Source organism: Camelina sativa, chromosome 3 (assembly GCF_030686135.1).
Source record: "Camelina sativa cultivar CO46 ecotype springtype chromosome 3, ASM3068613v1".
Classification (NCBI taxonomy): Eukaryota; Viridiplantae; Streptophyta; class Magnoliopsida; order Brassicales; family Brassicaceae; genus Camelina; species Camelina sativa.
The window spans coordinates 25,298,825-25,314,547 of NC_141882.1; the positions used below are offsets into that span (position 1 = coordinate 25,298,825).

General features: G+C 30.2%; 1 protein-coding gene and 2 pseudogenes across 1 annotated transcript; 1 reads left to right on the forward strand and 2 right to left on the reverse strand.

Moving 5' to 3' along the window:
• Positions 1 to 4,688: 4,688 nt before the first annotated feature.
• LOC147947680 (uncharacterized) lies at positions 4,689 to 5,378 on the reverse strand (annotated as a pseudogene).
• Positions 5,379 to 5,823: 445 nt separating this feature from the next.
• On the forward strand, positions 5,824 to 7,079 carry LOC104782777 (multiprotein-bridging factor 1a). The gene is made up of 4 exons (XM_010507802.2): positions 5,824 to 5,925; positions 6,262 to 6,345; positions 6,603 to 6,685; positions 6,774 to 7,079. Exons 3-4 carry the CDS (start codon positions 6,638 to 6,640, stop codon positions 6,891 to 6,893), a joined length of 168 nt encoding a protein of 55 aa, XP_010506104.2. The 5' UTR covers positions 5,824 to 5,925; positions 6,262 to 6,345; positions 6,603 to 6,637; the 3' UTR covers positions 6,894 to 7,079.
• Positions 7,080 to 14,077: 6,998 nt separating this feature from the next.
• LOC104779193 (putative F-box protein At1g47790 pseudogene) lies at positions 14,078 to 15,234 on the reverse strand (annotated as a pseudogene).
• Positions 15,235 to 15,723: the final 489 nt, after the last annotated feature.

Below are 15,723 nucleotides of genomic sequence, written 5' to 3' on the forward strand. Positions count from 1 at the left end.
TATATCCTTTAAAAAAAAATTCAATATATTGTTTTTCATCATTCGAATTTACATGTTTCAGTTTACATATACTATTTCTCGAAAATACCATAAATATACTTGACTTTTCTCAAAATCTAATTATTGTATCTTAAAGTATATGTACTTAATTAGCAAAATTTTCATTAAATGTGAATTTTTGTTATTATTAATTTCAGAATAAAAAAGTAGAATTATCATTAAATAGCTAAAAGATATATTAAAATATTTTTAATATCAGTGGTATTATCTCGTTTGCTTATTTTTATTGAAAGTTTCCTTTTCTATTTCTATAATCTTGATTGGATAAATTAATGGATTTTGGAAAACAAAAACAATGTTAAAAACTGCTACCATTTAAGGTCTTAATCTTATACCATAAAACAGAAAAGGGGTTTTTTTTTTTTTTTGGTGAATTTATCCAAAACATTCGAAATTTCTTTGTCAATGCTTTTCACAAAATTCAAAGGATTTTTATAGAAGACATGTGTTTTTTTTTCATCAAAAAAAACTGTTTTCTGTTTTAATATTGTTAAGATTATATGTTTGTAAATTTTGGTTAAACAAAACCATATTTTGGAAGAGTAATGTAACTCTATGGTTATTTCCACAAGCGATTTGATTTTCCTTTAATTTACAATTTAAATGTTTCTTTACAAAGGTAGAGATATTTTGGCCGATTGTTTTACAGTAAATTAATTTTTGAGTTTTATGGAGGTCTTGTATATTCGTTTAAAAAAAAGAATTAAAGTAACTCTTTTTAATAATTAAAAAATGAGATTGCAGATGAAAATGAATAATCGGGTTAATTTTAAAATATCTTTAAAATTTGTTTAGTATAAAATTTATTTTGGAAACTCGTAATATTTTTAAATTAATGTTTAATAATTATTTGAAGATAATAAAAAATAAAGAAATCCTATTTAATATTACTTTTAAGAAATGCTGATTACAATATTATTATAATAAAATAATTAAGATTTAATATCACAAACTTAACAAAGAAAAATAATAGAGATTTTTGAGGAGAAAATATCTCAAAAGAAACTGAAATTGTATATCTAAAACTCAATTATAGGAATCAATCACATAACAGAAAAATAGGAAACAATGGAAAAAAAACATGTTAAATTTTGTTTTAGATATCCTATTTCTGCATATCTAAATTATTTATATTTTGTTGTTAAAGATATAAATAAATATGGGATATAATTGATAAATCTAAAATAAAACGTAGTGCCTCCAAAAGATCTACATAATCTCATATGCTCACGTGCCATCATCTTCTTCATTTGAAGGTTGTCCCACATTACTTTGAGGTTTTTCCCGCACAAGAGAAAAAAAAATACAAATCTCATTATAATAATAATTATTTTTTCTCAGTATAATAAGTTTGAAAAATGAACTGACCCGTCTCTCTCTTCACCAATCTTGGCCTTAGTGACAGATCAAAGGAATGACTATTCTTGTTTCTATGTAGTGTACTATTTTGATTCTTGCAAAGATTAATTACGTGGAATTATATCAATTGTTACATTTGTGATTGTCTAATAAGTAAAGTATATTAAGAGAGTGCAGTAATCTTTTACCAAAGAAAAAGATGGAAAATCACGTTGAATAGGTACATGAAGCCATTTAAACAACGATATGTTGGTCAATGAAGCAATCGAAACATCTGCAAATCTTATAAGATTAGTCACATATTTTTCCATTAATTAGAAAAAAAATCTAGATCATAAAATTAGTCACACCTTATAAATTTAATAAAGAATGATTTCATGGTCATGTACCCACATCATGATAACCTCAGAGGAAAAAAACCAATGTTGGAAATAAAAATATCTACATGAATATTAAAAAGGCTAAAAATATTAAGAAGGCTTACAATCATGAATGTGATCCGGTAATGAGAGATCTAGTAGTGGGAGGGTATATATAGATTTTAAAATTTGGGGTGGACTTGTTTTTTTGATTTACAAAAGAATATTTTTAACACTAAAATACACAAGATCACCGGGATTGTGAAAATATTTTTTATATGAGTTAATTATTGAATTGATTGGATGCAAGATTTATACTATCAACGATTACATAACGTTTTGCTATTTTTAGTAAATAATTAGAATAATTGATTATCTTATGAAAATGTGAAAGAAATCGCTTAAACGAATCGATCCAGTAGCACAAAAAGAGGAAACAAATTTAATTAGCATTGCGATTTTTTTGGAAAATCTTAAATGAATAAATCCTATAATAGTGTAATTATATTTTATACAATATCCTTAAAGATATCGATAATAATACACTAGAACCTTTATAAATTAATACTCTTTAAATTAATACTCGCTATAAATTAATAAATTCTTCCGGTCTCAAATTAGGATGGTGTAAAAATTGACACATTTCAATAAAATAATAAGATAATATTTTTTTTAGAAATCCTATGTAAAAATATGATTCCATCAATATCATAAATTAATAATCAAATAAACTAATATATATATATATATATGTAAGAAAATTTAATGAAATATGATTTTTTTTGTTTGTCTATTCTTGACTTTGCATTTTTATTGGAGCTTATCTCTAATCTTTTTAGTTGGTGTCTTCTCAAATATCATCCAAAAATTATGGAGAGTCCTAGATGCAATAATTTTTTCTTTACATATAACTGGTTTTAAATGTACCGCAGTATTGAATTAAGCAAATACTTTGGTTAATTCAATATAATTATTTTTGCGCAAAAAAAAAAGAATGTACCGCAGTATTTTCTTCGATTTTATCATTACGATAAAGGATAGCAGTAGTAATTTCTTCTATACTCTAAACTTCTAACATTTATAATATTTACCTAGATAATGTAGTAAATAATTGACATTCATCCTATTACGATAGGCAAGATTATAAATTAAGAAAATTCTTTAAAAATGTGAATGATAACAAAATTATTTTATTTTGTTATAGAAAATTTCAAAGTTATGAAAATGAACGAATATCTTCATAAATTAATACCTCTATAAATTAGTAAAATTTCATGGTCCCGACCTTATTAATTTATAGAGGTTTTACTGTATTTGGGAATTATTTTCTTTTAATAGTAGGGATTTCTTTTTTCTATTAAATAGAATAAAATAAAAATTAACTTAGAAATGTTTATAAAATAAATATACGTAAAGCTGCATCTAGGTGATCGAACTTGAGACCCCAGACTTAAATCCCTTCCTTTCGACCACTTGCCCACAACTTGTTTCTGAGAGTAAGGCGGAACGGAATACTGTAAAACTAGAGGAAAAAAATAAAAATAAGATCCGACCTGGTAACCCGCGCGTTTATTCGACTAAAATATAGGTAAATGATGTTTTTACCCTTAATGAGAATCTATTATTTGGTCATAACTCCAATGGCATATCCTTATAATTTTTTACAAAACAAAGGTTTATTAGTTAAACGACTTTACAAATAATAATAGAGATTATAAAAAATAATTTAATAAAACCTATTGACCAAATAATAACCACATAGACTTACTGCATTGAAATAAAATAAACTTATATATAAACGAGTCAAATTAAGGGAGAAAATGTTGATTAGGTTAAAATTATTTTATTTAGGGTTTGATTATGTAGACTTCTCTATAGACTATTGGTGGTTGACTTTGTTATGACATCAACTATTAATTTTTGGGCGTTCGGTCAGAACCGAAAGAACCGAACCGAGTAAACCGAGATGTTCGGTTTTCGGCAGCTTTTGAGAGGATCAACAAACCGATTGGCGAAATTAATTTGGTAATTCAGTTCGGTTCGGCGGCATATCCGATCGGTTTTAATTAACCGAGTTATACATACCTAATTTTTACTAACCCTAACCCTAATCACTTTCATTTCTTCCTCTTCCATTTTCTGCCCCTCTCTCTCTCTGGCGGCGATAAGCGATTCTAGAACCGAAAAATTCTCTATCTCTCATCAAATCATCATCATAATCACCTTTCTTCTTTATCTTCTTCATCTACATCTCTTCTCTTTGTCAAACATGGTGTAGAGATCAATCTTTTAGATGTCCAGTTTTAGACGGGTAATGTCTTCTTCTTTTCTTTGTCTTCTTCTATGTCTCTCTTTTTGAGATCTTGCCTTACAATAAGCTATTGGTACTCCGATCCCTAATTGAAATTTTCAGATCTATAAATTGTAACTTGTAAGCTTTTGCTCCTTAGGCCAAGTCCAATGGGACGGCAAAACTGTATAATAGGGTGAAAGTGATTATTTTTTGTCTCCAACCAGACTGTATATTTTACACTATAATAGTGTGATTCCTTTTTGTTGCACAGTACACCACTATATTTGGTGTTTTACTGTAGCGACGCCAAACACTATAATATTGTTTTTTTTAATGTTATTCTAATTTAAAATAACTTAGTTATAGTAAATTAAATATAAGTTTAGTATTATTATTTAAGAATCTAGTTAAGTTTGTAATAAAATGTAATATACCAAAACAGTTTTGTAGTTTTTAATCTTCATAATATAAATTATTAATTAGTAGAAAATATTAAAACTAATTAGTAATTTGATTGATAATATATATAATAAAATTCAACTAACCATTAAAAATACATAAAATTCAAAAAACATGGAAAACACAAAATTACAAAATAAAAACCAGAAAAAACATCTTCACTTAAGATAATTGTAATATGGGGTATAATCATCTTGATCATTTGGTGATCTTTGATCTTCACCTTGATCTCCATCTCCTTGAACTTGTTTTCCATGAGACTAACCTTCTTGATAATGTGATGCACGATATTGTGATCTATGATATTGAGAACCTTCACCATCTTCTTCATGTTGGTTTGTTTGTGCTCTTTTCCCCAAAATTCTTCTTCTTTCGTTTTCAATATAAGCACGAGAGGCTGGATCACTTATAGAATTCAAATCAGCAAATAATATTTTATTTTCTTCTTTCATTCTTGCAACCTCGATCTTTTGCCTTTGAATTTCATTTCTTTCAGAAGAGCTTTTCGTAATAGCTTTGATAAGTTTATCATTTTGCTCCAAAATTTGTTTAAACTGTTCTTCAGAATGTTGTTTCCTCTTTGCTTTTTTCAAACACATAGGTCTTGAAGAATGAAAAGTGGTTTCTTCATTATCCATATTTAGATCAATTGAATTCATACTAGGGGAAGGCGATGACTCGGTATTGATTGAAAACGATGAAGATGACAAAACATCACGACCTTCTTCTTGGAATGAAGTGTTCGTCTTAGTGTTCTTATTGGCAAACTTCTCAATGCCTTTAAGGATAGGCCAGACATGATCGAATTTGAATCCCCTTTTGTATGTTTCATATTGAGTTAGTAACATCTTCGCTTGGTTTAACTAGTCAAATATTGACAAGAAAAAAATGAAAGAGTATATTAATTCTGAAAATTAATATGATGTAATTTGTTTTTATTATTTTTATTTTATCCTTTGTAATTTTATATTAATTAATAAATTAAAATTATTATATAATTCAGAATATCTTTATTTTAGTAATATAATAATATAGAATAATATTTTTAGTGTAATATTTGGTGTTGTGGTTGGAGATGAAATTTTATTTAGTATTAAAAATACACCAAATATAGTGTTATTTCAGCACTAAAATGAAAATGATGGTATGGTTGGAGATGGCCTTAGTGTATTAATGATTGTCAGAGGCTTTGTTGATTGTTAGAATTTTCTTCTCACTCTATCTCTCTCTCTCCGCCGCCAAGCGTGACGAGAAAACTGTTAACGCCATTTTCTTACTCAGGATTGGGAGCCCGTCGTATCCGTAAGAAATCCCCTAACTCCGCCGCCAAGCGTGACGAGAAAACTGTTAACGCCGCTCGTCGATCCGGCGCCGATATCGAGACCTTCAGAAAATGTTCGATTCTTCTTTCTTCTCTCTCCACCTGGTTGATTCATTGTCTTAGTTCTGGTTTTGATGTTATCTTAGAGCTTGCTAAGGTCTCTCTCTAGATTATTTCCTTAATTTTGCTATTGGAGCCTTTGAGTTGCGGTTTTGGTTCTTGATTAAGCTTCAATAGATGTAACTAGCTTTCAACGCCTTCGGGTTATTGTGATTTTCAATTGAAATTTCCGATGTCTTTGTATTGCTGGTTTAGTTGTTGTTCATATTAGTTCAATAGCTTAACTATGTGCGATTTCCAGTTATGGCTTCCATCTAACATTTGATTTTGAGTGTCTTGTTTGGATTTAGCCAATGCTGGAACCAACAAGGCTGCATCAAGTGGCACATCTCTCAACACCAAAAGGCTTGATGATGACACCGAGAACCTTACTCGTAAGTATTATTTTTTAATCATTTGCTTTTGGTGAATTGATTTTCCTAATGGCTATATAGATTAGATAGTGGTAGTCTCAGGCTCTGTAATCTGGGAAAATGAGGTTTTATGTTTGTCCTGGCATGAGTTAGAATCGTAGAGTTTTGTTCTTTCTGTTGTATTACCTGAGTTTTAGCTATGAGTAACCTTTTATGTATTGATGTTTTATCTTGATGATAGAGCTTCATGTATTGATTTATGAAATTGTGAAATCCAGATGAACGTGTGCCCACTGAGCTAAAGAAAGCCATTATGCAAGCTCGAACAGATACGAAGCTAACCCAGTTCCAACTTGCTCAGGTTTTTTTATCCTTATCTCTCTATATGTCTCTTGCTATTACCCCTTGTATGTAACTTGGTTCATGACAGAGCTAAACTCTTTGTGTAGATCATCAATGCGAAGCCACAAGTGATTCAAGAGTGTGAGTCTGGCAAAGCAATACCGAACCAACAATTCCTTTCTAAGTTGGAGAGAGCACTTGGAGCTAAGCTTCGTGGAAAGAAGTGAACAAGTCCTAATGATGTAGTAAGTAACAAGAACCAATGCTTTGCTCTAATGCCGTTACTCTGCTAAGATGAATCTTTTCTGATGTAAGAAAGCAAAACCGTTTGAATGTTTCTTTGGTTGATGGAATCACTCATCTCATAAACTCATATCAGTATAAATAAGTTGGAAGGTCTTTTCATCACACAATTGAACTGCTTATTGTTGATTTAACTTGAACTTATAAACAAATAAAGTACAGTAGACAGCCCCAGCAAACCGGTTAAGGAAATCAACTGTCCTTTCTTCTTAATCCAAGGTCTTGAAACCGAGTCGTTTGATCAAACTGCACTTTCTGCCTGAAAATACACGCAAAGACTCATAGCATACAAATAATGTTCATAAATGAGGGATAAATACTATAATCAAAATTCATGAATGGAAACAAGCGATTAGAAAATCACCAGACTAAATTCGATAAGTTTTACCATTTTGCCAATGTTAGTACAGTAAACAGTCCTTGTACACTTCTCTCGCTTGTCCTCAGACTAAAGGAAAGAAAAAGTAAACTTCGTTGTGGTTAGTTTTGCAATTGACCAAGTTTGGCTTTCGCCAAGTAGACTACGTACGAAGTTTCCAGGAATGTTGACTTCGTTTGCAGTCTGTCGTGGTTATTTTTGGGGTTGACCAACATTTTAATTTTTTAACTAGTAGACTTCTTTGCAGTCAACTACTTAATTTTATATCAATAATATTACGGTCAATGTTTTTATATTTTGGTCAAATTCAAAAATAGCCACTATAAAAGTTTATTCTTTTATTATTGGAAGAAGACTTCGTTCGGCAGTCATAACTAAAAAGTCAAGAATTTGGTCAATTGCAAAAATACACCTTAGTAGACTGCAAACGAAGTATCCGACAGAAAGATTATAATGCAGTATGAACCATATATTTTTGTTTTCAAATAAAATTAAGGAGACTGAAATTTCAGTCTACGAGCTCAAAACTCGATAAATTTTTAATTGCAAAATTGACCACATAGTAGACTTTACATGATATTATGACGGTTAAACTAACAAATGAAGTCTAATTTCGCAAAAAAATCAAGGAAAATCACGAAATCTACCGGAAAATAACCTTATCGGTGGTTGTTTCACAATGTCAAGCACCGAGGACGTCGTCTTTAGTCACCACGGAAGAAACCCAGCACCAATTTAATCACTATCCAAGAATCATGACATATAACAAGATGAATGCACTTGCAAATTTTCTTGGATTAAAATGGAGAGGAGATGGAAGAAAATGAAGTTCTCATAGCATTGGGTGTTATTTAAGCTTACAAATTCAGGTTGTTGAAGCTTTAACAGCTTCAAATTTGGTTGTTCATGGTTGTTGGAAAATTGATGCACAACCGTAAATAAAAGAAGAAGTTGAGGATATGGATGTAATAAACATTTTCGCAAGAAATTCAACTAAATCAGAAATAATGGCATTTCTGTGAATACAATAAATGGACAAAGATTTATTAGGGAGAAAGTGGCAGATGTTGGAGAGAGAAAAAGAGGGGTCTAACATTGCAATTGACTCAAGTTTGTAGTCTAATTTTGGAGAAATCGTCTCAGAAGTCCCTAAAACTGATATGAAAATCTCAAAACTCCCCCTTCTAAAATCATTTTCTTTTTGAATTATTTTTAAATCGAAAACAAACAAAATTACAGTCTTATCCTAAGAATAAATCAAAAAATACATAAAATACCTGAGTGTTTTCTCCCACCCATAAATCCAATGGGTCTACAACCCGATTTCTATTTTCCTTAGTTTTTTTTTGGCAATGCAATCTTCTTTTCTCAGGATTATTCCCCTCGAGAACTTCTCAACTCTATTCCCCTATGTTCTTGAAAAATTAGGGTTCCGTTATCGATCTTTCCTCAAAAATAAGGATTTCTCAAAATTATAGCAAAGATAAAATGGACGAGACATAAGAAAAGAAATTTTGTTCTAAATACTCAAAACGAAGAAGGTTTGGATTGGGCGGCCACCTCCACACATGTTGAATCGGAGGAACTCCGAATGAATGAAGAAGATAAGGAGATCGAAGATGAGAGGGTGTCTCTCACTCCGGTTGGTGATGGAGATGGTGAGGAAGTCGAAAGAAGGGATAAAAAGGTATAACTAGGTAGAACTATGTTTATTGGAAAACTAGTATAACTAGGTAGAACCATATTTTTCGAAAAACTGGTATATATAGGTAGAACTATATCTCTGGGTATAAGTTGGTAATATTTGATAAAACTGTGTGTTACAGGAATTTGATGATGAATTGATAGCACTACAACCTCTGAGAATGTACTTTCTGCCGGTGGAGTATAACAAGAAGATTAAGGTGTCTACAAGGTGTCACATTAAAGAAGTTTGTTGTAAATGGTGTATTTGTAGTTGACTCATTTTGATTTTGATTCATTGTAAAAGATGTATCTTTTTATTTTGGAGAACTTGGTAAAAGTAATTTGACTTGTTTTGATTTTGGAGAACTTGGTAAAACTTGGTAAAAGTAATTTGACTTGTTTTGATTTTGGAGAACTTGGTAAAACTTGGTAAAAATAAGTTTTCTCGTTTTGATTTTGGAAAACTTGGTAAAATTTGGTAAAAATAAATTGTCTCGTTTTGATTTTGGATGAAGAATTCATACACAACAAAGGACGAGTACATAGAGAATTCATACAAAACAAATGATCAGCATAGTATTAGTCCGTCTCAAAAGCTTCTATCTTTTGACAAGAGAAATGAAAAAAGAGCAAACTTGGAGATTGATCGAGAATGAGAAGGACTGGAATGAATAGAGAGAGAAGAGAGTGAAAATAATAAGAGAAAAGAGAAGATAATGAGTGGATGGAAAAGACGAGGACGAGAAGAGAAGAAAATAAACATGTGGGTAGCCACGTGTGCAAGAAAAGTGTGTTCACACTATAGTTATACCAAGTTATCAGTATCCCCAATATTGCCCATAGTTCTACTTTTAAGTTTTGTTCAATTAAATTAGTTTTACCTAATCTTATAATTATTTTTTTTAGTTTTACAGTTCATTAAACTCTATCAACCTATAATTATGAGTTTCTTATGCATTCATATGTTATAAAACTTCAATTTCATAACTTTGTCATTCTAACTTGGTTATTATTTACAAAGTGATCTTAAATGTATAAGGAAACAATTGTTTAGCCTCTTTCATAACAATTCAAAATTATAATTATTCATTATAGAAACAGTTAAACATTATTCATCCTTAGTTAACATATAAACATTCATTGTAAGTTTTTTTTATCAATTCTTAATTCGATTATTTTCATTTTTAATACAGTTTTACCAGTTTTTACCAATTATTCCAGTTTTACCATTTAGTTTAGTTTAACCAGTTTTCCCAGTTTAGACACATCTTTTGAATGAAAAATCAAACAGTACTAGACTTTAAATTAATTTTCATGATTATTGTGACATGAGCAAGTAGTACTACATGAATCAAACACAAAAATTAAAAGAATCTCCAAATAACAACCATTGGAGTGCTTGAGCATGTGTGCATCTTGTTGTGCCTTCTAATCGAGAAAATCTCTGTATTTAGAATCCTACCAGCCAGTTTTACAATTTTATATCACTCTTGTCTATTATATTGTACATGCGACCTCCACACTTCAAATGTATGTTGACTTTTTCGTACATTGTATCATGCCAAACAAATTCAAAAATAAATAAATTAGTAATACTACTAGTTTTATTGGTTGTACTATATTAATTAGTTTTACCAATTTTACCAGGTTTACTAGTATTACCAGTTTTACCAATCGCGATAACTCAAAATCGAATCTAGGAGCTTGTTCTAATCTCTACAATTCACTGCAATTCAACCGTAAGATCCATTTCTTATCAACTAATAGCTTAGTCGGTCCATAAACCATGGTGAAAAAAACCAATTTGCTAAGCATATCAAGCAAAATCCAATCTAAATTTTAAAATTCCAAAACATAATCTAATTCAATTATTCTTATGTTTGTTGAAGAATGCACTTGCATTATGAAGGAGAGCTTGATTCGACTCAAAAATGTGATGACATGGCGGTAATAGAGAGCTCCGACGAAGAATCGCCAGCGGCGGAATCAACGACGTTGAGCAGCAAGCTCACTCGATTGTTTTTTTTCTGTTTCGCATTTTAATTTTTTTTTTGTTAATTCAATATTTAAATAATGAGAAACTAAATCAATTCAATCGAGTAAAATAAATTAAAGGGTAAAATAGGATTTTCATATTAGCTTAAATGAAATAGGAGCATGAAGAATAGAGAGGGAGATAGGAGATTATAGTTTTGGTAAGTGGGACTTTTCGGGTGATGTCTTCTAATTTTGCATGTCTCCCCTTATGCATCATCCAGTTTGTTTAAAGACTGTTTTTGTATTATACTGAGTAAACAACATATTGATCTTTATTTACATATAACTAGGGATTCTGTAAAATGAGATACATATGCAGAACATGCGTAAAATAACACCAAAATAAAAAACATGTGAAGCAACTAATTAATGATTATCAAAGTCGTTGATGATTACGTACCCAGAGTTATTATGTTCTGGCACATGAGCAAAGAGCTCATGTAATGTTTAAATTTGTGGCGAAGTGATCATAGGGTTGGGTATATTGCATCTAAAATTTAATGGCTTTTGTGTCGTGTTGATCACTAAGGTATATGCGTAATCTTGGAGCAGTTCATATTTTTTTATAACTTCTTTCAACTTTATATTATAAAGAACTTAGACCAACTGGTTATGAACCAGGTTATATTGCATAGTAGGCGAGTCTATTCATTGGCTGAGTCTTCTTAAATAAAAGCTAAACTAGGTAGAGGACCCGCGCCTCACGCGGGATTATGCTACTGAAAATCATTTTATAAGTTTAGTATTTTTTTTGTCAAAAAAAAATAAAAAACAAATTATATAACAAAATTTTTGGTATTTGCTATATAATTTGTTTGAATTATTTGTTTTGCCAATTTCTCGATCGTAGCTTGAATTTTTTCCCTCTTTAAAGATTTGGTATAATAAAAATACAAATATTATAAAAAATAGAAATTTTATAATGTAAACAGTAAACATATGTATTGCAATAGAATAGATGACAAACACAAAAGTTTTATGCTATATATAAACAATGGAAATAATATAAGTGGGGAATTTTAAAACAATCTCTAATTTCAAACACTATAAAAAGTTTAGTATATATAAGTGGGGAATTTTAAAACAATCTCATTATTAATAATAGCATATATCAAGATCATTTCAATTGTTTTACCCATGGTAGCTGAGTATTGTTTCCACAGTCGGACAGTCGGATGATCTTCACCTTGATCTTTCACATATTTTGAAAAGGTTTCAAGTCACAAACATTATTGAAAGAAGCCATGATAGATTAAAAGATAGAATGCTTGTAAACTGTGATTTTGTTTGCGTGGTGAACCAGTGGTTTTGATGGTGATTGGAAGAACGAATATATAAGGGTAATAATTTCTATTAGGATTTTATTTTTTAGTTTTTTCAAAACCCCTCCAATTAAGCAAATTAGAAAGAATATGATTATGTATTTGATTTTGGATTTTTTGGGAGATATGATTACGCAAATCAAGTTGAATGGTTTCTGTAAATATATTAAGACCTTCTATATTTGTGTTATAGTTGATTTCGGATTATTTGATTTGATTCTAACTTTTTAACGTAAAATCAAGGATTAAGTGTGGTATTTATGATTCCTTTTCGGTTAGAGTAATTCTGTTTTATATTTATCAATGTGGTAAATTCATTTTGAAACTGAAATTACTTTTGTAGGAGCTAATCATAGTAACAGGTCATATCTTGTAAACAACTATAATTATTTATAATCTTGTAAACAACTATAATCAAGGATATTTGTTTGATTCGCCAACTATAATTGCAGTGATCCAGCCATATGTTTAATAAATATTAAATTTATTTCACCGGTAAGATTTATTTGCTCCTAAAATATAGGGCATTAATCAAGTTACTCAGGTGATAATTTTTTTTCCTTATACTTTTTTTTGTTATCTAAAACTAAAAACGAATAATTGTTATATTTTGTTTAAATATTAAATTTTTAATATTAATAGATCTAAATTCTGATAAATTCTAGTAAATCCTGAACTATAAATCCTAGTAATTTTTAATAACAGTTTTCTATTAACCATTAGTTGATTAAAACAGGCACATAATCTGTTATGTAATGTGTTGTGACCTTGTTTGTTTTTTTTTACAAAATCAATATACTGAAATTTTAATATTCGTAATATATAAATCATTAGACCCAAAAAACTATATTATTAAAAAGATTTACATCATTATATATGGATTTTATGTTAACAATCCTCTATATATGCGGTATAAAATATATGATTAATTTGACCCTAATAATTTTATTATTAAACCCAATCAGGTATTAAATTTATGATTTATTATATTCCTAAAAGTGATATTATTAAACCCTATCAGGTATTTTTAGAGATTTAAATTATAAAAATTAATATAAAATACAATGGCAGAAAATTGTAATTAAGTTGGTATTTTGAGAATAGTTTGATAAAAAGGGTCTTGAGTTCTGACACGTCAGTTTTTTTGCAATTGTGCTTTTATGTTAATATATAGGAGATTATCATAACTGGACAGTTAAAGGGCTGAGCAACCTGAATCAAACCAAGGTTGTCTTTGAATTGGTCCGCCGCACATCCCTTTGAATTGAGCAACCTCAAGTGGTTCAGGGGATCTCTCACCCATGGCACTTTCCTTTTTTTTTTTCGACACTCAAAGGATCTTGGAGACGTATGAGGATTGAGGAATGGAGGTTAGAACATACAACCGTGGCTGGAAATCGCAAAGGCAACCTCATAGATGATAGTGCCACCAAGGATCAATCGTTCATAGCAAGAAATGGTTCATCCTGGACCATGGTGCTCATTAGTTCTACAGCAGTCAATTTTGTTACCTATTGGTAATTGATCTTTTTCTTGGTTTTGTGCTATGCTTCCTATCATCGTTATATGAAAGAATTATAACGATGTTAAAAAAATCATAAAGTTGCATAAATTAATGTCACTGTTTCAAAGGAAAAACAAAACAAACCAAAAATCAGCAAATTGTTACAAAGAGATGATACTCTCAAAGATGATTCGGGAAAGAATGGAGCACATATCCGTTTCCAACTCCATTACCGGATTCGTCATCTGCGATTCCTTTGAATTGGAATCTTCTAAAGCTCTCTCTCACTGGATCACAAAATAAAATGTAATCTGATTTGTGAAACGTGGATGGGACATAAATAAGCTCACCAGTATAAGTAAAACCTTTTAGTTTTAGTTCGACACCGTTTTGATGATGATGGTACCTAAAAGGTACAAGAAATTCTTTTCTTGACCATTTCTGTTTCCCTGCATCCTCCAAAATCCACAATTTGCTCTTCCAGTCGATTCCTTTATTCTCAACAACAGCTAACCTCCCCTCATAACTAATCAGCATGTCCCTATAAATATCCCTTGGTAAATCTATCATACCAAATCTTTCGAATCTGACATCAAAGCTTATTATAACCCAAACACCCTTATGATATATATCCGCTATGTAATATATAACCCCCTTGATGCATCGTCCAAAAGTATTGTAGTCCCAATAATAATTATGGTTGGTTTTGACCGTTCTCCAGGATTCTTGAGCTGATCCCAATGTTAACACCCGACACACTTCAGAACTTCTTGAATAAGGTATGCACATTACTTTGTGTTTACCTTCGACTGGATCATATCCTAAGAACATTGTTATATGAGACCAGTTCTCATCGGGTTTTGGAAAGGTTAGTAACTGTCTCTTGCTAGGGTTTCAAATTACAGGCGATGCTGATACTTGAAAACAGATCAAGCCATGTACAGATTCCGTAGGGTGGAAGTAACAAGATCCTTGTGGGAATTTCATATGGTAACGATAAATAGGCTGAGAAAAAGAGTAAGAAGACTCTTTGGAATTCTGATTATCTTGAGCAATTGAGGAAACAAACAGCTTGCCATTTGCTATGAAGCAGACAAGAAGACTCGGCCGCAGTGTTGAGAAGCGAGTTTTGTAGGAGTTGATGAAATATGAATCGGTGGTGATTGATGACCAAAGCTTCGACACGCAACGGAATCTCAAAACAGATCTCGCAGGCAGCCTTAAGAGTATTTCTAAGTTTAGATCAGCAGGAAAGGGCAACGTCAGTTTCAATTGCCTTCTTCTTTTTCGGTAGCCGCCTTTTCTCCTCTTCTCTTTTGGTTGCTCCATTTTTTTATGTGTCGAAACCCTAATTTGTTAGGCCGTGTTCCTTAGACTATTTCTTGTCATTATATACAGTAAAACCTCTATAAATTAATACTCTATAAATTAATAAACACAATAAATTAATAAATTTTGCTGGTCCCAAGTCGGGCCAGTATAAAAATTAACAATATTCGATAAAATAATAAGATAATAATTTTTCGAAATCTCCTTATAAAATATGGTCCCAATAATATCATAAATTAATAATTATGTAAATTTATATATATATATATATATACTGATATAATAGTGTATGTTTCTCCTAAAGCTTAATTCTATAGAACAATTGTAATGTTGTATTTTCAACCTATAATGATATCTCTAAAATATTTTATAACATGTCATACAAATAATTAAATTTAAAGTTTTAATTTTTAGATATGCATCATTTACAATTTGATAATTTGACAGATTATTAAAATAGGAGAATTGATATTATTATTCATAAATTTGAATTTATG

Excerpts from the sequence above, each read along its gene's own strand:
- LOC104782777 (XM_010507802.2), top strand. The coding sequence starts at position 6,638 with ATGCAAGCTCGAACAGATACGAAGCTAACCCAGTTCCAACTTGCTCAG. Across the intron at positions 6,686-6,773 it reads CCCAGTTCCAACTTGCTCAG|ATCATCAATGCGAAGCCACA; the intron begins GTTTTTTTATCC and ends CTCTTTGTGTAG.